This window comes from Quercus robur, chromosome 2 (genome assembly GCF_932294415.1).
Source record: "Quercus robur chromosome 2, dhQueRobu3.1, whole genome shotgun sequence".
Taxonomy (NCBI): Eukaryota; Viridiplantae; Streptophyta; class Magnoliopsida; order Fagales; family Fagaceae; genus Quercus; species Quercus robur.
This window is the reverse complement of record NC_065535.1, coordinates 5,041,629-5,062,656: the sequence shown is the minus strand read 5'-3', so window position 1 is coordinate 5,062,656 and position 21,028 is coordinate 5,041,629. Positions and strand designations below refer to the sequence as shown.

Below are 21,028 nucleotides of genomic sequence, written 5' to 3'. Positions count from 1 at the left end.
TGGGTAGTTGCAAAAACACTTCATAGGGTTTCAGTTTTTCTTTACAACTCCCTAAGGTTTCCATATTTGCCAATTTGACCCCAGAGGCTAATTTTAGAATTTGTGTTGACTACGAATGGAAAAATCACATGATCATATTAAGTGTGTGTTTGGGTTAGGAATAAAAATTAAAATTATTTCACTGTTCAGCTTATTTTTGCTACTATTCATGGGTCCCACTGTACTTTTTGGCACTATTCATGGTCCTACTGTACTATTTCAACTAACTTTTACCTTTGTCTACAGTACTTTCAGCAATAATTTTTCAATTTCAGCAAAATAAGCGATATCCAAACACACCCTAAGAAGACTCAACAATTGATTTGTGTCATTGGTCACATGATCTTTTTGTTCATAAAAGCTAATGAAAGTTAGTCCTAAAGGTCAATTTGGTGAATATAAAAATCTCAAGGAGTTAAAAGAAAAAGTTATAACCTCGTGGGACATTTTTGAATTACCCAAACTCTAGGGTGTGTTTTTACATTTAAGCCTTATTTTTTCATAAAATTTTTTTCTTAATATTATATATATATATATATATATATATATTTATGTGGTAGTCTAAGTCAGACCTGTTAAGTGTTAAATTCTCTAATAGGACCTAGTAAACATGTAAGATAAAGTTTAATGAGAATAAATAGAATGACAAAAGATGTAATATTTCAATAATTTAGGAACTTATGAGAGAACATTTTAAACAAACTTTAAATAACTTTTAGGGAAGGAAACAATATTTTATTATTATTTATATCTATATAATAATCTATATATACATTATTAAGAAAATACAACTTCTTGATTTGCACATTTTAAACGGTTTGAAATACTCTCATACATCATCAATCTTGTCCAAGGCACGGTACTTGGGTGCCCCTAATCCATGTAACCTGGAATCCATTAGCAGGAGGTTTATCTTGATGTGCCCCTAATCCATGTACTTGGGTGCTTTCACATGGCTATCTTTTCGCATTGCTGCCTTCTTACTTTGCAGCATAGTAATTCATGAGGTGCTACGTCCACAACATTTTCATAATATTTTTACAACAAATCATAGGCGGTTAGTTGTTGTTGGTTCAAATTTAAACATAACACTAAGATTACTTTTTTGCCCCAACAATAACAACCAGCCACTTAGGATTTGTTGCAAAAATATTGTAAAAATATTGTGGATATATATCACTTCTCATTCATCATTTGCCAAAAAAAAAAAAAAAAAAAAACAAACGTGACTGATATTGACCAAGTTTAAGATCTATTTGAAAACTTGCTAGCAGTTTCAATTTATCGAACCATAGCAGTCCAAGCGGGGTGATTAAATTTTTTAACTAAGGGTATATATGACATTTTACTTCATATTTTTTTTAAATACAGCATTTAAAAAAACAATATTCCCTAAAAATGTGTAAGGATCGAACTAGGATGTCTAGGTCTACAACTCATTCCAAGCCTCCAACCATTGGATTGCACCTTGAATTGTTTTTATTTTAGATATGTAAAATTTATTCTATCCATATAGAGATCTTTACACTCATCATAGAGACAAATGTAATAGTAAAATTAATAATAATAGGCTTCATGAACCATTTTGACATTTATTTTGTAAAAAGTCATTTCTAGTCTTCACTTTTTCTCCCACACAGCGTAGTCTTTGCCAGAGGCAGCAACCTGGAAATTTGAGGGAACAAGGTTTCCAAGATCCAACTTTGGCCCAATCTTCATAATGATCTTGTCATCAATCCTAGCCATATATAAATCAGCTTCAGACGCTAAAATATTCACGGTGCTTTTGGTGTTGATCCCATTCCTTGATCTAATCGCAATCCATTTGCTTAATTCATCCTTTAGACCCCATTCAAAGAAGTGATCATAGAACTACACAACATAAAAACAATCTCTTTTAGTCAACAAAGTAGTTATAATACCGTGATGGATATTAGCCATCTTTAGAATGAAAAAGTATGTACAACAACACTAACATCCAGTCCTTAATCTCAAAACTTTGAGGTCAACTATGAATCCTCAACAGACAAAATCAAGTTAGTCACATTTATTCCTTTTTATCAAATATAATGAAAAGGTGTATAGGCATTAACCCAAAAAAAAAAGGAAAAAAGAAAAAAAGAAAAAAAAGAGAGGATAGAAATTACTATGGTTGGGGTCCCAGGATGGGTGAGAATGTAAACATATCCCAGCATGACTTTATCAGAGGGGAATGGCCAAAGTTTTTGAGTAGACCCGGTATCATGATTATCAATAAAAGTCACAGAATTTTCTGGCTTTATTCCAATCAGCCCTGGTGGCTTCCCATTAGAGTCCTTTAACCTCCATAACTCTCCTTCCACAGCTGCTTGAAGAATCCCTTTGGTTGTGAAATCAAAGGCAGTGACAGCCCCACCAGCAGCCTGAATCCAATCAGCTAACGCACCACGGTGTGCATCCTGGTTGGTATTAGGCTTGCCATCATTCCCATAGGAAAGGGAATTCCAATTCTCTCCAACTGCAAATTCTGGTTTAGTTTGTTCCATATAGATCTTTGTTATACTGGGGGCATATCCTCTCACAAAATCAAAACGCCATCCATCGAATCCAATTTCAGTCTTTAACCAATTCATCCACTCTGACAACTCTTTCTGTACCCGTGGATTAAGATGATCAATATCAGGTGCACCACCAAAGTCCTCTCCAGAGTCAAGATTCCCTGTGCCATCAGAATAGGCTGTGTCATCCTTGCAAATGAAGGATGGTCCCCAATCAAGACGTCCATCTGGAGTTCCACCTTCAAAGATGCACCATATTCCTCTTCCATCTTGCTTCTCAGCAGTTCTGTGGTTTATCACTATGTCAGCAACGGCTTTAATTCCTTTCTCATGGAGAGCTGCAATTAGTGACTTCAATTCATTCTTAGATCCATATTTTGAGGCATCGAGATCATATAGCCTTCCAGGCATGTATCCTAGAATAAATTAAGCAAGGAAACAACATACATTTAGATTGAGCATATCTTATCTGTTCTCTTATTTGAGACCAAAAGATGGGAACATATAGAAGATAAAAATAACCATTTTCCATAACTCAAACATTATCCATACTCAAGTTGTTCCTTTTTTAAAATATAGACAATCATGCATTCCCCAGGAATGAGATAAGATGCACAAAGTGTGGGAAAGACTACCCACCTCTTGGTGAGAGCAAAATCTCAACCAATATTGTCAACCAAGTGTGAATTCACTTAGCCACAATAGATACCAAAGTTAGGCTAGCAAGATATGCAATATGGAATCTATGAGACATATCATCAATCATTAGAAGGCACACACAATGTACACGAGAACTACATGATTTGGAATTAAGCCTACATCCTCGGGTTGAGTTTTGAACAATTCACTATAATCAAAAAGTTACTGTGGTCTACTATTCAAGTTCTATTACACAACAATCTTGGAGAAATACAAGATTACCTCAAGAAATTTTACAAAACCCAGTTTCACCTCAATGGAATCTTCCTATCAACTCGTTTGAAGACCCTAAACACCTATTAGACACTTGTTTCAATGGCCTGAGCAAGAAAAGCTCACACACAAAACCTTACCTCTCACCATTGAGTGCCATCTTAGTTAGAAAAATTCCAACAACTTAGTTTATAAAAGCCTCAAGAACTTAGGCCGAATATAAATTAACAAAGTCCTTATGGGCTTGGACCAAACAAGGACAACACAAAGCAGACAGGCAACCCTTCATGTAGGCCAACCCAGCTACATATCCTTGGAATATGTATCATTATATTGGAATTAATAGGACTTCATTGCAGTTAGGAACAAATAATTAACCAGGCCAAGCCAAAGTTGGAAGACCTACGCTAGAAAAAAAGAGAACCAAAACTGTAGTACCATTATATATGGCATCACTTGTTACAACATGTGATTGAATTTAATCTTAATAGCAAAACAAATGGGACCAAATTATTTCCCAGTTTAAGGAAATGAAATTGCAGAAGTATTACCTTGGGGAGCAACAGATTGTGAAGCAGGAGGAAGCCAGACATGAGTGATTCCAGCATTAGCGAGGTCAGGAATAGAATTCTTCAGTGAGTTGTACCATCCTCCTTTATTACTTGAATCCCAATTGAAACCCTGTCATTTCATAATTCATTAATTTACATGCCACAGCAACACATATACCAAGTGTACCATAGCTCTAGGAAGATGCATATATCCAATACATCATACATGAGATATATATACGTCTCTCTCTGTACATAGAAAAGATATATATATTATATAGTAAGTGGGTGCATACAGTTACCTGAAATAGAATTGCTGAGACTGCAAAGGAGGGTAATAGAGAAACACAAAGGCTGAGGAAGCTGAGTAAAGTTAGAAGATTCATGGGTTTCATTGGTGCTGAAGATGGTGGATGCTTCTCTCTTATTAATAACCTTATATAGGCATCACTCTTTGCCTTTGGTTTGGAATTTCAATAGTTGCTGACACTACACGTTTGATGGTCTGTACGTCAAGGAATTCTATTTTTTATATATTTTTTGATATCGTTAAGGAAGGATGTTAAGGCTTAAGACCGACGTAGAAATTAATGAAATTCCATAGCGAGGAAAATTCAAAGGAGAAATAATAAAGACAGTCAAAGTCAAGAAATACCAACAAAAATCAATGGGTGAAAATATTCAGACCAACACCCAATTTTTTTTTTTTTTTAATTTTAATTTTTTGTGTTATAAAATTTTTCCATGATATTCACGTAAGTGTTATTCCAAATTTCCAATCTCTCCTTTTTTGTGCTTCTCTATTTTTCCACCCAAACCCCAAAGGGTGTTTTTGCATTTTGATCATAAAACAAAACAAAAATAGAAAAAAGACACACATGAGGTGAGCATTTGACATGAAGTAGTGTTCCAATCCTTAACCAAATTATTCTACTTCCTACCCATGAGACATTCCAAAAACTCTATGCATCAATAATGTAGTGAATGAAACTTGGGGCCTCTAACCATCTGCCAAGTTTATGGCACTTTTTTTTTTTTTGGGATAGGATATGATATATCTTTTAAGTCTATTGAATCTATTATTTAGTATCCTGAAGAAACATATATTATATGATTTAAACTTATAATGTGGTGGCTCCACGATTATTGCTTTTTAACCCCTTTTTTTTTTTGTGCTTTTTAACTCTTTTGAAACTTTTTGTCCGGTATTCATAGTTCCATACCTTATTTGATCAATTTGACTGCTTCAAAGCCGTGTCTATGACTAAAATATTGGAGTATTAAGAGAAGTATTTCTGAAAGAGAAGTATTTCTCCTTCATATATGGTCTGTCCGTAAATCACGACTGTGTGACGACAAGCCAATAAGTGAAACTATGACCCTCAGCTTCTACTTATCACTCAGAAAAGAAAAGTCCAACATTCTGGCTTCACTAATACGTAATAAATAAAAGTATAACTTGAAAAAAAAAAGAAAAAAAAAACATGAATTAAAATTTAGCTGGGTAACTTATTCGGAAAAGGAAAGGAACAAGTTATTATTATCCAACATGCAAAAAGCTTCTCAAAGAGAAAGAAGGAAAAAAAAAAAAAAAAAAAAAAATTCTTACTATCAAAAGTGATGTAGTTATGGTAGAACGTGACTTGTTACTATTTAGGGTGGCTATATAAAGAATTGAAATTAAAAATAAATAAAAAAGTTATCATAGTTAGCATTATATATTTTTTATATATTAAAAAAAGGATATAAATGACATTTTACATGATTTTAAAAAAATATATATAACAATAAAAAAATGATATTCCATAAAAATAAAAATAAAAAAATCTGTGAAGTTAGTAGCACTAGTACAATTTATGCAATACTAATGTATAATAAATTACTAGCATCTAAGCACGCGCTCATGCGTGTCCAAAAGCTTTTCTATTTTTTTGGTAAAAATTAATAATTTGCATCAATTATAATTTGAGATTACTACATTTTTCAATCACAAAAATACTTAGGGGTGTGATGAAAAATTATTTCACCTGCAAACGCATTCTACTCATCATTAGGGTTGTCCACGGTTCGGGTTTATGCCCAACCCGGACTCAACCCGACATTATTGGGTGGGGAAGATTTCAACCTGCAACCAACTCGAATGAAGTTTCAGATCAACCGAGTCAGGTTGTATTGGCTTTCGGGTGTGAATCGGTCGGTTTCAGGTTTTCCGATATTGCCGGATTTTGGCCGAAATCTGGCCAGATCTGAGTCGGATATAACGAGATTTGGCTGATATTCCTTCAGATCTATGGAAATTTGGCCGAGATCTAACGAGATTTGGTCGAGTTAGAGTCAGGCTTACCGGAGTTTTGGCTGAGTTTGAGTAGATCTGGGCTAGATTTGCTGAATTTAAGCATATCTGAGTGAGAAAGAGGGTAGATCTTGGCCGGATTTTCGATGTCAAATCCAGCCGTGACGGGTCAGTTCCGATCAGGTTGGTCGGTTTTGTCGGGTCTCCAGTTTGCATCGACACCTCTACTCATCACACCCCTAGGTATTTTGTGATTGAAAAATGTAATAATCTCAAATTATAATTGATGCAAATTATTAACTTTTACCCAAAATAAGAGAGAAAAACACAAATGATCATCCTAAAATCAAATTACAATAGCAGTACTATCTAAACAAAACTTACGAAAGCCACTGCCACTTTATTTCTTTCTTTGTCAACAAAACTACAAAGCTTAAAGTATAATTAAAAAAAGTTCAAAATGGCTCCAAATGTTTTTAGGACACAAAATAGAACTTCCATAGCAACAATTCATCAAAATTTATCAGTCTTTCACATACTTCAAATAAACAATAAAAAAGAATAAAGATTCTAACTTGCATTAAGTCATAGGAAATTACAATTTAGGGTTTAAATTACAAACAAAACCAACCACAACTACAACTAATTAAAACTTAAACCAAACCTAGAAACCCATATGTTTGATACTACCACACCTTCTTCTTGAGGGCATAAAATGTCCATGGTTGTGACAGTCTTATCCCTATATTCTGTGTAAGCTAGGATGTCCCAAATCACATTCTCCAAAATGATTTTGAGGACGCCACCTAAGATATAATTTGCGCTAGCGCCACTCTAAATATACGAATGACATATTTCATGGTCCCCTAAATGTTATTGCGAAGGACATTACAAATATCGTTTGCCTCCTCTTTTCATAAATCCCTTGTCTCGCTCTAGACAGTCGTTCATTCTCAATTAATTACAATGTAAATCTAAAACACGGAGAGAAACCCCAAAAAAAAAAAAAAAAAATTAAAGAATTAGAGAAGCACAAAAAAGGAGAGATTAGAAATTTGGAATAAAACTTACGTGAATATCATGGAAAACTTTTAAAACAAAAAAAAAATTAAAACCTTCAAGGAATGAGAGATCATACCAACCATGCGAGAGTGACGATGAAGTCAGAGAAAACCGAAGTTCGGCCTTTTATGCTTCTCTACTACATTGGCCAAATTTTGTGATTATTTAGGACCCAAAAAAAAAAAAAAAAAAACCAAAACCAAAACCAAATATGTATCGGAAGTTATTTTTGAAGATAAACGGTAGAGGATAAGTATCAGAAGTTAATAACAGTTTTTCTTAGATAGAAGTTAAGAGCAATTAAAAATTTTAAATTTGTGAGTAAAGTAGTTTTTTTTTTTTTTTTTTAAGAAAGCAGTTAAAAATTTTAAATTTGTTAGTAAAGCAGTTTTATAGGAGTTAAAACGTGGGATGGTGAAATTCGTGAAACATGTATTTGCATTTGAGTTTAAATTAAATTCCTCGTAAATATAAGAAGTTCAAATTACTTTTATACATACCCTCAATTATTTATTTGTTTGAATTAAATATTAGGAGTGTTAACGAGAATTAAAAGATCAGGTAACTAACATTCTGAATCCTCTTACGTGGCGTTTGGTATGAGAGAATCTACATTACTTTTGACATCCAGATTCCTGGGAATGTGATTCCCTGCAATTTGGATGCCTAAGAATGTAACTATTCCTTAAGTTTGGTTTCATTGGGAATCTAATAAGATTCCTAAGAATGTGAGATGATAATATTTGGTTTATTTCCAGGAATCTTAAATGAATTATTTATTTTTCCCATTCTATCCTTAGACTTAAATGTGAACTACCAAGTCCTTTAAAAAAAAAAAAAAAATCTTCGTCTAAATAAATAATGAAAAACAAAATATAAACTATAAATTATGACAAATTCATTAAAATTGCAGTCTAACATTTTTTACTGAAGAGATTGGAAGAGGTGCAAGTGGAATCGTATACAAAGGGGTGTTGTCTAACAGTCGAGTTGCAGCAATCAGACGTCTCAATGAAGCCAACCAAGGAGAAGGTGAATTTCTAGTAGAAGTAAGCATCATTGGGAGGATTAACCACATGAACTTAATAAAGATGTGGGGCTATTGCGCAGAGGGAAAGCACAGGCTTTTGGTGTACGAGTACATGGAGCATGGTTCTTTAGCAAAAAACCTCTCAGCTAAGACACTTAATTGGGAGAAGAGATTCAAAATTGCCATGGGCACTACAAAAGGCCTAGCCTATTTGCATAAGGATTGCTTGGAATGGATTTTACATTGCGATGTAAAGTCTCATAATATACTTTTGGACTCGACTTGTCAACTAAAGGTGGCAGATTTTGGCTTGTAAAAGCTACAAAATAGAGGTGTTCTTAAGAATTCAAGCTTTTCAAAGATGAGAGGAACCCGTGGTTATATGGCTCCAGAGTGGGTTTTCAATCTACCTATCACCTCCAAAGTGGATGTTTATAGCTATGGGATTGTTGTGCTAGAAATGGTGACCAGAAAGGTCCCATCAAGGAGTGTCCATGCTATAGATGATGGTGGGGAGGCAGAGCACAAAAGGCTGGTTACGTGGGTGAGAGAAAATATAAAGAAAGCGGCTGCAAATATTTCCTCACTTGAAAACATCATTGATCCATTGTTGGAAGGTAAATATGATATGGGCGAGACGGAAGCTTTGGTTCAGGTTGCTCTACAATGCATAGAAGAAGATAAAGATGCAAGACCTACCATGAGTTGCTAAACCATATGGGAAAGCAATAGGCATTATCACCCACGGAATAAAAGCCAACAGAGAAGTTGCCATTTGGTGATACTAGAATATCTGGTTTCTCTACAGATAGGGATGTGCCTTTACTCATACTGACCAATGCTAAAGATATAAGTGGAAAAGAAAATGCCAAAGAGAGTAGAAGGAACAAGACTAGCAAACCCATGATTGAAAGCTCAAACTAGTGATGGACTTCGGCAAGGCAAGACCATAATTATTTATAAAAGTGAGTTGCTAGTGCGATGCACGGATAGCGTTATAATATTTTATGTAAGATGGTTTTAGAGAATATTGTACATATATTATAGTATACTTGTTATTGAATTTCGTTAGTAATGAGTTAATCATAAGAAGAAACAATTATAAATTGCACACACATATCCATTATAATTATTCAGTTCATATAATGAGAAATATAAAAACAACTTTGGAGAAATATTGTAGAATAAAAGTTTTTGATAAGCATATTGTAGAATAAAAGTTGATATAAAATGTGTCTTTCTATTTGTCCTTAATTCTAAAACAAAATATGCATCTCAAGCACCCACAATCAGTCACATCTTTTACGAAACCCACAAATTTACAATGTTTGACCTTAATATCAAAATTACCGCAATCACTCAATATAAAATGCAAGAGGTGTTGATATATAAAAGAGTAGAAGTGTAAGAGGTGAAAATGGTGAATTGAAATGAAAAACAAAAATTTGTGTGTATGTGTGAGGGAGGAAAAGTGTTGATACATTGAGTCAAAAGATACAAAGTATATTTACCTTTTAGGAAAAAATACAAAATTGACCCTCTAACTTTCAGTCTTTTTCATTTCAGTCCTCTAACTTTCAATTGTTGTCAATTTAATATTCCGTTAAACTTCAGTTATGTCCTGCCGTTAATTGAGCCAAAACGACGTCGTTTTGATTTTTTAAAAATAAATTTCGAAATTTAAAGAAAAAAAAAAAAAAAAAACTAACTAAGGAATCATTCCACACCCCAATCACTGAAAAAAGCTTGTAAATTTCCTACGCACAAGTAACAATAATAATAATCAGAATCAAATTAATCCCACCCAAGTTTTTGACGAATCTTCCTCTTCTGATTATGATCTCCAAGCTATTCCTGGTAAAGCTTTGTATAGTCAACCCCCCCCCCCCCCATCTTCTCCAATGGTCGTCGCAATAGCCGCCGTGCGCCCCCTTGTCACTGTCCAATCCCTCGAAGATGACATGGCCACTGATACCATCACCACCGTCGCTTTGCCCGATGTCATGAAAGCCTCCATCCGACCCAACATCGTCAACTTCGTCCACTCCCAGATCTCCAACAACAAGCGCTAACCCTACGCTGTGTCCAAGAAGGCCGGACACCAGACCTCTGCCGAGTCCTGGGGTACCGGACGCACCGTGTCCCGTATCCCCCGTGTCCCTGGTGGTGGTACCCACCATGCTAGTTAGGGAGCCTTCGGAAACATGTGTCGCGGTGGTCGCATGTTCGCTCCTACCAAGATCTGGCACCGTTGGCATAGGAGGGTCAATGTGAACCAGAAACGATACGCCATCGTTTCGGCCATTGCTACTTCCACCATCCCATCTCTTGTTCATGCTCGCGGTCACAGAATCGAGTCTGTTCCTAAGTTCCCACTCGTTATCAGTGACTCGGCTGAGATGATTCCTCAGTTTTTTTTTTCTTTTTTTTTTTAATATCAGTTTTTTTTTTTAATTTTCTTTAAATTCCAAAATTTACTTTAAAAAAAAAAAAAAGTCAAAACGACATCATTTTGGCTCAATTAACGACAGGACATAACTGGAGTTTAACGGAATACCAAATTGACAATAATTGAAAGTTAAAGGACTGAAATGAAAAAGACTGAAAGTTAGAGGGTCAGTTTTGCATTTTTGCCTACTTTTTAATTAGAAAAGTCTTGAAATATTGAATCAAATAAAACAAAATTTTAATATTTAATTTGTTCTTATCTCTGATGTGGCACTTGAGAATATTTCAATTTTCTTTGCCAAGAATGTGCCACTTGATAGAACCTTATGATTTCATGCATGAAATCTCTGCTTTTATATATATACTAGCCACGAACTTGCGCATTGCACGTGATAATTATTTTTATAGTGGTTTTATTAAAAAAAATTTACAGTTTAAATTAATTTAATTATTTATTATGTGGGTTGCAGTTAGTTCAACTGATAAAATCTTTGATTGTTGAATAAGAGATCTAGAATTCAATCCCCGCCTACACCAAAAACTTATTGGTATCTTGGTCTAATGATAAAGAACTATCATCAGGAGCGGACACCATAGGTTGAAACTCTCTCAAAATTTTATTTATTTATTTATTATAGAAACAATCATAAATATAATATAGGAAAACTCATAAATTATAAATATAAATTTAGTCGTACTAAAATGAAAACAATACAATTTTTCTCAGAAATTCAAAAGGTAAGTTAATGAAAATATTTATTTTTTAATAAAAGTTATTTATAACTGTAAGGGCACAAACAGACCTATGACCCAAGAATGACCAGACAGTGGCCCAATGAGCCCACCACAATGAATTTGTTAGAGAATGGATAGGGTATTGACTACTTAATGAGCTAAAGTTAATCACAATGAGAAGAAACGCCAAATAAATGACTAGGATCACACAATTATGAAGAAAAAGGGGATCCTCGGTTTAACCTGAGGAAGATATTTTATATATAAGTCTCGCTTTCTCTTTTTCTCAAGTATTTTTCTTCTTCCTTCCCAAAGTCCTCCACCCTCTTTCTCTTTTTAGATCCCCCACCATGAGGATTTTCATTTTCCTTTTATATTTACACATAGATTATCTTAATCCTACACTTGGAGGGCTAAGATTGCATTGACAGGACTTCTGTCTCATCCAGAACATACTAGTAAGCTTCTGCCTTGTAATTTGAGCAGTGCCACCACTATTCATGGTCATTTCCTCATTAATACGGCCAGAGGAGTAGTTGTCTTGCATTTAATGCGAAGGGGATAGCTTCCATATCCTTCTCCTTTCACCCTCCTCGTAACCGGTGCCAAATCTACTTTCTTCCCTCTGTGATATTTTAACTTTATGAGCCTCTGGTTATTGCTCATCCCCAAGGTCAACGAGTGTTCGTATCGTGGTTGTCCAGTGCTCGTCCCCAAAGTCCAAGGTGCATCCTCAGAAATCATCTTAGCAACCCACTCAAATGAGATTAGGAATCCTCGTCCACACAATAACATTTTGTGAATCATTAAAAAGAATATAAAATTTGAAAATTATTCTTTCAGTTTTAAACAAACTTTCTCAAACCTTACTTTTTCTGCCTACAATCCAAAACACCGAAAAACGTAACTAAAAAAAATAATAAAACTTAACAATGATTAATTGGACCAATTAGGAAAACAATTTGTTGTTGATAATCTATTAAGGTTTTTTTCTTTGCAGAAACTGTAATTTTGTCCACCCAAAACATATTATCAAAGAAAGAATTATTAGCAAAATCTAAGAATTAAATTTCTATATATGCATTGTTATAATAATAATAATAATAATAATAATAATAATAAAATTTCAAAAGCTAAAATTTGTCACCCGTCCAATTATTTTTGTTTGGCTAAGTTTTGCTTTTTCTCTAAATAAATGACATTATAGAGTACTTCTAATACAACTATTAAGAGTACTTTTTCCACCACAAAGGATTAAAAAATAAACAAAAATTAGTAAAGTCTCATAGTTTAACATCTAAATTGACCACTATAAAAAATCAAGTTATGTAATCAAATAAATACCAAATTATCCAAATCATGCTATGTAATAGAATAATATTATATTTTTATATGCTATATTTAATTCTTTATAACACAATAGGATAACATTTAACAAAAAAAAAAAAAAAAAACAACAACAACAACAATTTAAAAAACAAAACTAAATTGCATTAACTCAAAGTAGAGTTTTAAAGAATATAAAAAAATTATTGTGGGGCCTGAAATTTGAAGTCCCAGCCCACTTCACATTAAGGGCCTAAAGCCCAAGCCGAGGAGCCTACTGCCGAGGACGTATGATGAAAGCCCCTTAACGGCCCAAGAATGTGGCCGAGGACAATCTCACGCTCAACACCTCACAAGACGTCTGTGGGAAAAGGACAAACTCAGTACAAGAGCAATACAAACGAGAAAGCTGCCAACACCATAACGTGGAGCCCAGCACCTGACAAGCCCATACCCCATACCATGCTATCCAGCTTTTCCCAACCACTCTGACGTGAAGATTGATAGGACGAGTAATTGCCCCAAACAAGGAGAAACTGACACGTAGATGAAAAAGGAAAATCGAATACTAGTATAAAAGGGAAAAAAGGAGAAGAAAGAGGGGGAGGAGGCCCCCGGAGATGGAAGGAAGAAAAAGGAGGAATGGTGAGAATGTAATGCTCCTCGGACTAATTCCGAGGAGTCAAACCTTTCAAACTACATTGATGCAAGGCTCAGCTATGCAGTCCAAACTCATCTTTGTATGATCGCTCATGAAACCGGGACCAGACCGAAACCCAGCGCCCAAAGGCAGGCCTTTCCAAACCCACTCTCTACAAATCATATTGTTCGGGCCCTGTACATACGAGCCCAATGTCGTCCTTGGGTCGTTAAAAATCGTGTCCCTACAATTGGCGCCGTCTGTGGGAAGGCTTGCGTGTTGGCGCAGATGGCGGTTGAGTCAACTCTCTAGCAAGCAGAGGTTCGCGGGGTTTCCTTCATCCCCGACGGCATGCGGTTGTTGCTCCGACATAAACTTCTGCTAGGGGCTATGCCTTGCAGTGCCAATGGCACGGGCAGCTCTAGGGGATTCTGGCCTCAAGCCAGCTCTCCCCGCCCTGGTCTAGGGGCTTACGTTCGAAAAATAAATAAATATAAAAGAAAAATCACAAGTTTTGGACAGAACCAAGGCCTTGCATGGTCCTCAGACTCAAGTCTATGGGGAAACCAAGTACTCAAAAGAAAAACTACAAGTTTTGGACAGAACCAAGGCCTTGCATGGTCCTCGGACTCAAGCCTATGGGGAAACCAAGTACTCGAAAGAAAAACGACAAGTTTTGGACAGAACCAAGGCCTTGCATGGTCCTCGGGCTCAAGCCTATGGGGAAACCAAGTACTCAAAAGAAAAATCACAAGTTTTGGACAGAACCAAGGCCTTGCATGGTCCTCGGACTCAAACCTATGGGGAAACCAAGTACTCGAAAGAAAAACGACAAGTTTTGGACAGAACCAAGGCCTTGCATGGTCCTCGGACTCAAGCCTATGGGGAAACCAAGTACTCAAAAGAAAAATCACAAGTTTTGGACAGAACCAAGGCCTTGCATGGTCCTCGGACTCAAGCCTATGGGGAAACCAAGTACTCGAAAGAAAAACGACAAGTTTTGGACAGAACCAAGGCCTTGCATGGTCCTCGGACTCAAGCCTATGGGGAAACCAAGTACTCAAAAGAAAAATCACAAGTTTTGGACAGAACCAAGGCCTTGCATGGTCCTCGGACTCAAGCCTATGGGGAAACCAAGTACTCGAAAGAAAAACGACAAGTTTTTGACAGAACCAAGGCCTTGCATGGTCCTCGGACTCAAGCCTATGGGGAAACCAAGTACTCGAAAGAAAAACGACAAGTTTTGGACAGAACCAAGGCCTTGCATGGTCCTCGAACTCAAGCCTATGGGGAAACCAAGTACTCAAAAGAAAAACGACAAGTTTTGGACAGAACCCAGGCCTTGCATGGTCCTCGGACTCAAGCCTATGGGGAAACCAAGTACTCAAAAGAAAAACTACAAGTTTTGGACAGAACCAAGGCCTTGCATGGTCCTCGGACTCAAGCCTATGGGGAAACCAAATACTCAAAAGAAAAACTACAAGTTTTGGACAGAACCAAGGCCTTGCATGGTCGTCGGACTCAAGCCTATGGGGAAACCAAATACTCAAAAGAAAAACTACAAGTTTTGGACAGAACTAAGGCCTTGCATGGTCCTCGGACTCAAGCCTATGGGGAAACCAAGTACTCAAAAGAAAAATTACAAGTTTTGGACAGAACCAAGGTCTTGCATGGTCCTCGGACTCAAGCCTATGGGGAAACCAAGTACTTAGAAGAGACAATACGGGGATTGGACACAACCTGGACGTTATATGACCCTTAGAATCTACCCCGCGAAAGAGTTCCTCATTGATAAGTGGGCTAATCCCAAGGCTGCATGGATTCCCCAGCCTACCCTCAGATCCTCGGTACCAGAGGAATTGGTGTGACTACAATATAGTGCCATACGTGTCAGAACGCAGTTAGAGTCCCTCACTGCTCGGTTACCCCCTCGGATGAATTATTTAGAGTTTATCGTTCTCGGACGGTCTCCTCGCACGTATTACGGAATATTCAACTGTTATCTCGGTTAGTTTCCTGAGTTTAATTTACTGTGAATTATCATTATTATGCCTGGTAATGTCGGTAAATTAGAATTAGTCGAATTATGTTTCAAGGTTTCTTGCTCTAAGTATCATTGAAGAAAAACACACATGGAGCACACCCATTCACAAAGTAGTTGTTGCAAAAAAGAAAAATATTCAAAACAAGTAAATAAATTCCTCTTTTATTAAGACAAAGAAATAGTACAGCGTACAACAAAAAGCTGGAATAAGCTTATATTAAAGCTAACTACATAAGCGAAAAGAAAGATACAAGAGAATAAAGAGAAAGCCGAGGAAGTAGTACAGAGGAGAGGTTGGCTGCTGTTTCAAGACGTTGTTCAAGGAAAACCATTCCTCAACACTTTTACATGCCTATAACTCAGGTAGCCAAAGAGTCCAACTCGAGGCCTGCACCGTTGAAGAAAAGGCATAGAGAGCCCGACTTCGGGCTAGCGGAGCTGAAAAAAAATGTTCAAGGAACCCATCTTGAGGCCAGCACTGTTGAAGAAAAGGTGCAGGTAGCCGAAAGTTGATGGGCCTCCACGGAACCACGCCTGCGGTATCGCAGACGGCGCTGATGGCGGAAAACCTTTCTTCTGACACACCAAAAATCTGGTGTGACCAGAACCTGCTTCGGATTTTGACTGAAAGAGGGGAGGGTACCGTTCCCACCATATCCAAGCGGGAGGACACCTTAAATCTGTGCCTCCCCTGCCCAGACCACATCACTTTAAGTCTTGGAAGGGTCCGGTGCCTCTGTGGCAGGTGAAGTTTCTCCACCTCCACCCAAGCCTCAAACATATTGCACTAAGGGAGGACGACACTGGATGTGGGAACCGGTTATGGATAAAAGGTTATGGTTTTGAAGGGAGCAGAAGGGTTTATATGCCAGGAGAATAACCACCTATCCTGCTTATATAAAGGGTAAGGTGGTGTCATTTAATTTGAGCAGATTCCCAAGAAACGCTGCAGACAAGGCAACTCTGGCACAATTTCCAACACCATCCTCCACCACAAGATTTAAAGGTCCTCGTGAAGGCGCGCCTCGAATATTGAAACATCAAAAGGACACTGCGCGGGTGAAGAATAAAGTAATGCCTCTTAAATTCGGCACATCTCCCATGCAAATGGAAGAACACAAACAGCAATAAAGTGCGGAACTTGAGCAAACAGCGAGACGGGCCCAACATCACCAAAACCCTCCTCCCCAACTAAAAAGTCGGGAAGCAGGATTTTGAGGGGCTATTGTGGGGCCTGAAATTTGTAGTCCCAGCCCACTTCACATTAAGGGCCCAAAGCCCAAGCCGAGGAGCCTACTGCCGAGGACGTATGACGAAAGCCCCTTAACGGCCTAAGAATGTGGCCGAGGACGATCTCACGCTCAACACCTCACAAGACGTCTGTGGGCAAAGGACAAACTCAGTACAAGAGCAGTATAAACGAGAAAGCTGCCAACACCATAACGTGGAGCCCAGCACCTGACAAGCCCATACCCCATACCATGCTATCCAGCTTTTCCCAACCACTCTGACGTGAAGATTGATAGGACGAGTAATTGCCCCAAACAAGGAGAAACTGACACGTAGATGAAGAAGGGAAATCGAATACTAGTATAAAAGGGAAAAAAGGAGGAGAAAGAGGGGGAGGAGGCCCCCGGAGATGGAAGGAAGAAAAAGGAGGAATGGTGAGAATGTAATGCTCCTCAGACTAATTCCGAGGAGTCAAACCTTTCAAACTACATTGATGCAAGGCTCAGCTATGCAGTCCAAACTCATCTTTGTATGATCGCTCATGAAACCGGGATCAGACCGAAACCCAGCGCCCAAAAGCAGGCCTTTCCAAACCCACTCTCTACAAATCATATTGTTCGGGCCCTATACATACGAGCCCAATGTCGTCCTTGGGTCGTTAAAAATTGTGTCCCTACAATTATCAACCTAAAGTAGAGATGTAAGAAAAATAAAAAATTCACCAAAAATTTGAGAGAGAGAGAGAGAGAGGAATTTATTTATTTATTTATTTATTATTTTTTTTTGGTAAGGGAAAACTATACATAGAATGAAAGAAATAGTGACAAATTTATAGTAGGAGAATGTAAATAAGAAGAGACAAAATAAAAGGAAGATGAAGGGAAATAGAAATAATGATATTAATGTAGAGAGTAGTGGGTAGTGAGGAGATGAAAAGATAGGGAACAGAGAAAGGTTGGAGAAGCAGTTGGGAGATGAAAAGGTAAGGGAGAGAGAAATGTTGGAGAATTGTTACTATTAAAATATATTTATATATATTCAAAACAATTATAAGAAAATTGGAAAAAAAAATAATGATATAAATGCTAATGTAACTTAATTAGAACATAATAATAATAAATACTATACTTCAGTTAATATATAAAAAGCTGGCCAAGACTTATTCATACTGAATTTTTTATTTTATTTTTTCCTTTTAAAATCTGATGTAGAGCGTAGACTGGACTACAATGGTCAAAGTTCATAGGGTGCAACTTTCTTGCGCTTAAGGATCCGTTTGAATACAACTTATTTTGCTGAAAACTGAAAACAATGTAATAAAATAATTTTTAAATATGTGAAAAATTACTGTTCATAAGTCTGAAATCATTGTTCATGGACAATGAACAGTGCCAGATGCATGTCCAAAAAAAAAAAAAACACAAACACAAAAGAAGCAAAACGTGACCATGGACGTAAATCCAAACCCACACTAAAAATAAATAATTAAAAATAAAAACACTTTTATTGCTTTTTGGCCGATGAGATGTTTTGACCTTCAACTCAACTTTGAGTCTAAATTCGTAGGAAATTAAAACGCACTTTAGACCAAGGGGCATTCACATTGTTTAGCAAAAAAAAGCATTCACATTGACTTGTTTAGAATAAGAGATTATTTTCTAGTTAATCACTTTTAAAAACACACGCCATTTGATTTTTTATTCTATATTCTATTTCATTAAAATAATTTTTTATTAGTATTTCTTCCACTTTTCAAAACACATTCACATTTTTTCAAAAAATAAATAATTAAGAGTTTAAGAAATGAACCATGTTCTTTTACAATATTTGACAAAAAAAGCATTCACATTGACTTGTTTAGAATAAGAGATTATTTTCTAGTTAATCACTTTTAAAAACACACGCCATTTGATTTTTTATTTTATATTCTATTTCATTAAAATAATTTTTTTAATAATTTTTTATTAAAATATTTGACATCATGCTCTTAAGGTTTTTTTAAAAAACAGTTATAAGGAGTTAAATTGTGATTTCTCTCAACAATTTTTCCCTCACAATAATATGTGGGTTTTTTTTTTTTTAATTTTTTTTAAGGGTGGGCTGCTGAATTAAAAATTCGCCTAATTCTAATTAAACTTAGACCTGGAAATGACTTACGTACTAATTAAGTTCAAATAGACCAGAGTCTTGTCTTGATCTGGTAGTGGGGAACAAGATAAGTTGAGATGCCTCCCATGATTCATTACATCTGCTTGATTGAAGCGTGGAAAAGATACGAACAAAGATAAGATCTATCTTCTTCTTCATTTTTTTATTATTTTTTTTCTTTTCTAATTTAATCATTTCTATTGAAAGTTCTAAGCTATTGCTGTTGTGACTTTGCACTGTTATTCAACCAAGAGTACCGAACGTGCTTTACGTCTGAACGTCCTAATGTGGATTATTTGACAGGTAAATTAGACATAAAAGAATAAAGATGGATATGGATGTTGAAGATTGTGATTTTGAGCTCTCTCTCTCAATGTAAAAAAGTCTACTACTATCGTAGTTTTTTTCTTTAATCATTAAAGTAGAGGATTGTCATCATTTCAACCAAAAAAAAAAAAAAAGTTGAGGATTTTATCATCTGTTAAAAACAAGCCTCACTTGGATTGCCACATTTGAATTTCATAACAATTTTTTGTTCTTTTAAATAATAAAATTATTTATTTTAAATAAAAACCTCCAATTTATTTTCTCGTTGTTTCTATTACATGGCGTGTAGTGTTTCTGTTTGATTTTTTAAAAATAAAAAACCATGTTTACCAAAAATAAAAAATAAATAAATAAAAAACCATATTTGTTAGTTAGATGAGTTAGGGTGTTTTATTTTTAGGTTTAATTACTCTTTAGGTCCTCAAGCTTTACCTCATATTTCAAAATGGTCCGCAACCTTTCAAATATTTCATTTTAGTCCTTAACTTTTCCTTTGTGTCAAATAGGTCCTTATTGTTTGTTGATGGGTTAGTGAGAAATGGGTTTGAATGGGTCTGATTTTGTGATTAAATTTCTTAATATTAAATTTGACGCTACATTACTTAAAATTTGCCACATCATACCTGTATTAGTAATTTAGCCATTGAGGGGACCAATATAAATATTCTTGAGGATTTGTTTGACTATATGAATACTCTTGAGGAAAGAAATGTTAAAGCTTAATTGGTGGGAACAAACATAAGGTTAAGAAAAACTTGTTCATGGCCAATGATGAAAAAGATGCTTATGATCAAATTAGAGAGGAGCGATATATTTTTTTGGGTTGTTCATCATTTTTGTTTGATGTTTTTGGGTTGTTTATCATGTTTATCCAGCTTGTGTTTGATTTTTCTAATTCTTCAAAAAAATTTCTATTTAGATCTATTATTGTAGTTCTATTTTTATTTTATCTGTTTATGAAATTTTTAAAATTTTAGAGCATTTAATTTTTTGTTTCATAAATTTTAAAATCTATTTAATTTATATGAAATTATGAAAAAGGTGTAATCAAAATTTTATGTTTCATAGAATAAAACAAAGATTTTCTGCTTCACTAGGAGCTCTCTCTCTCTCGTGTGACTACGAGATATCTCCCTCCCTCAGGTGACCTGGGGGTATGATTTTATTTCTTGTGCTGTTTCACTTACATCAAATTTCATAGTTACCATGGCGGAGGAAGTCATCAATAGTTTGGAAAATATGAAGCTGACTACAGAAGAAGAAGAGGTTATTGCTATTTCAGAGGAGGGTCGTCAGGAAGAAATTGAAAGTTGTGTGCTAAGTCTAATCGGGAAACTCCTTACGTGTAAGCCGTTTAACAAGAAAGCAGCTCAGAATACGTTGAGAAGAGCTTGGGGGCTGAATGAGGAGCTGCAAATTATCGAGGTGGGGGCAAACCTATTCCAATTTAAATTCAGATCAGAGTTTGAGATGGAGCGGGTATGGAAAGGCGGGCCGTGGACATTTGATAATCAAGTTTTAATGTTGCGTAAATGGCAATCAAGGATGACAGCAAAGAATGTTCAGTTTGAAGCAGTCCCTCTATGGGTGCAAATTTGGGATGCTCCATTTGATATGGCATGTCCCAGAGTTGCGAGAGAGGTGGGGAATAGATTGGGTGTAGTGGAAGAGGTCGAACGAAGACAGAGGCAAAACCAGTAGAACCT

General features: G+C 36.0%; 2 protein-coding genes and 1 pseudogene across 4 annotated transcripts in view; 2 read left to right on the top strand and 1 right to left on the bottom strand.

Annotated features, from left to right (window-relative positions):
- LOC126710689 (alpha-amylase-like) overlaps positions 1 to 4,554 on the bottom strand; it is an 86,023-nt gene extending 81,469 nt beyond the window's left edge. Inside the window, exons 1-4 of one of the 3 annotated variants that reach the window (XM_050411208.1) lie at positions 4,342 to 4,517; positions 4,040 to 4,169; positions 2,187 to 2,992; positions 1,484 to 1,911 (exon numbers count right to left, since the gene is read on the bottom strand). In XM_050411208.1, the coding sequence (XP_050267165.1) occupies positions 1,660 to 1,911; positions 2,187 to 2,992; positions 4,040 to 4,169; positions 4,342 to 4,434 (1,281 nt within the window). In that variant the 5' untranslated portion in view covers positions 4,435 to 4,517 and the 3' untranslated portion in view covers positions 1,484 to 1,659. Of the gene's footprint in view, positions 1 to 1,483; positions 1,912 to 2,186; positions 2,993 to 4,039; positions 4,170 to 4,341 lie in introns of those variants that run through there. The other 2 variants (XM_050411211.1, XM_050411210.1) reach the window with 2 other exon arrangements.
- Positions 4,555 to 4,917: 363 nt separating this feature from the next.
- LOC126693725 (putative receptor protein kinase ZmPK1) lies at positions 4,918 to 9,136 on the top strand (annotated as a pseudogene).
- Positions 9,137 to 20,528: 11,392 nt separating this feature from the next.
- LOC126693714 (uncharacterized) lies at positions 20,529 to 21,023 on the top strand. The gene has a single exon (XM_050389859.1). It carries the CDS (start codon positions 20,529 to 20,531, stop codon positions 21,021 to 21,023), a length of 495 nt encoding a protein of 164 aa, XP_050245816.1.
- Positions 21,024 to 21,028: the final 5 nt, after the last annotated feature.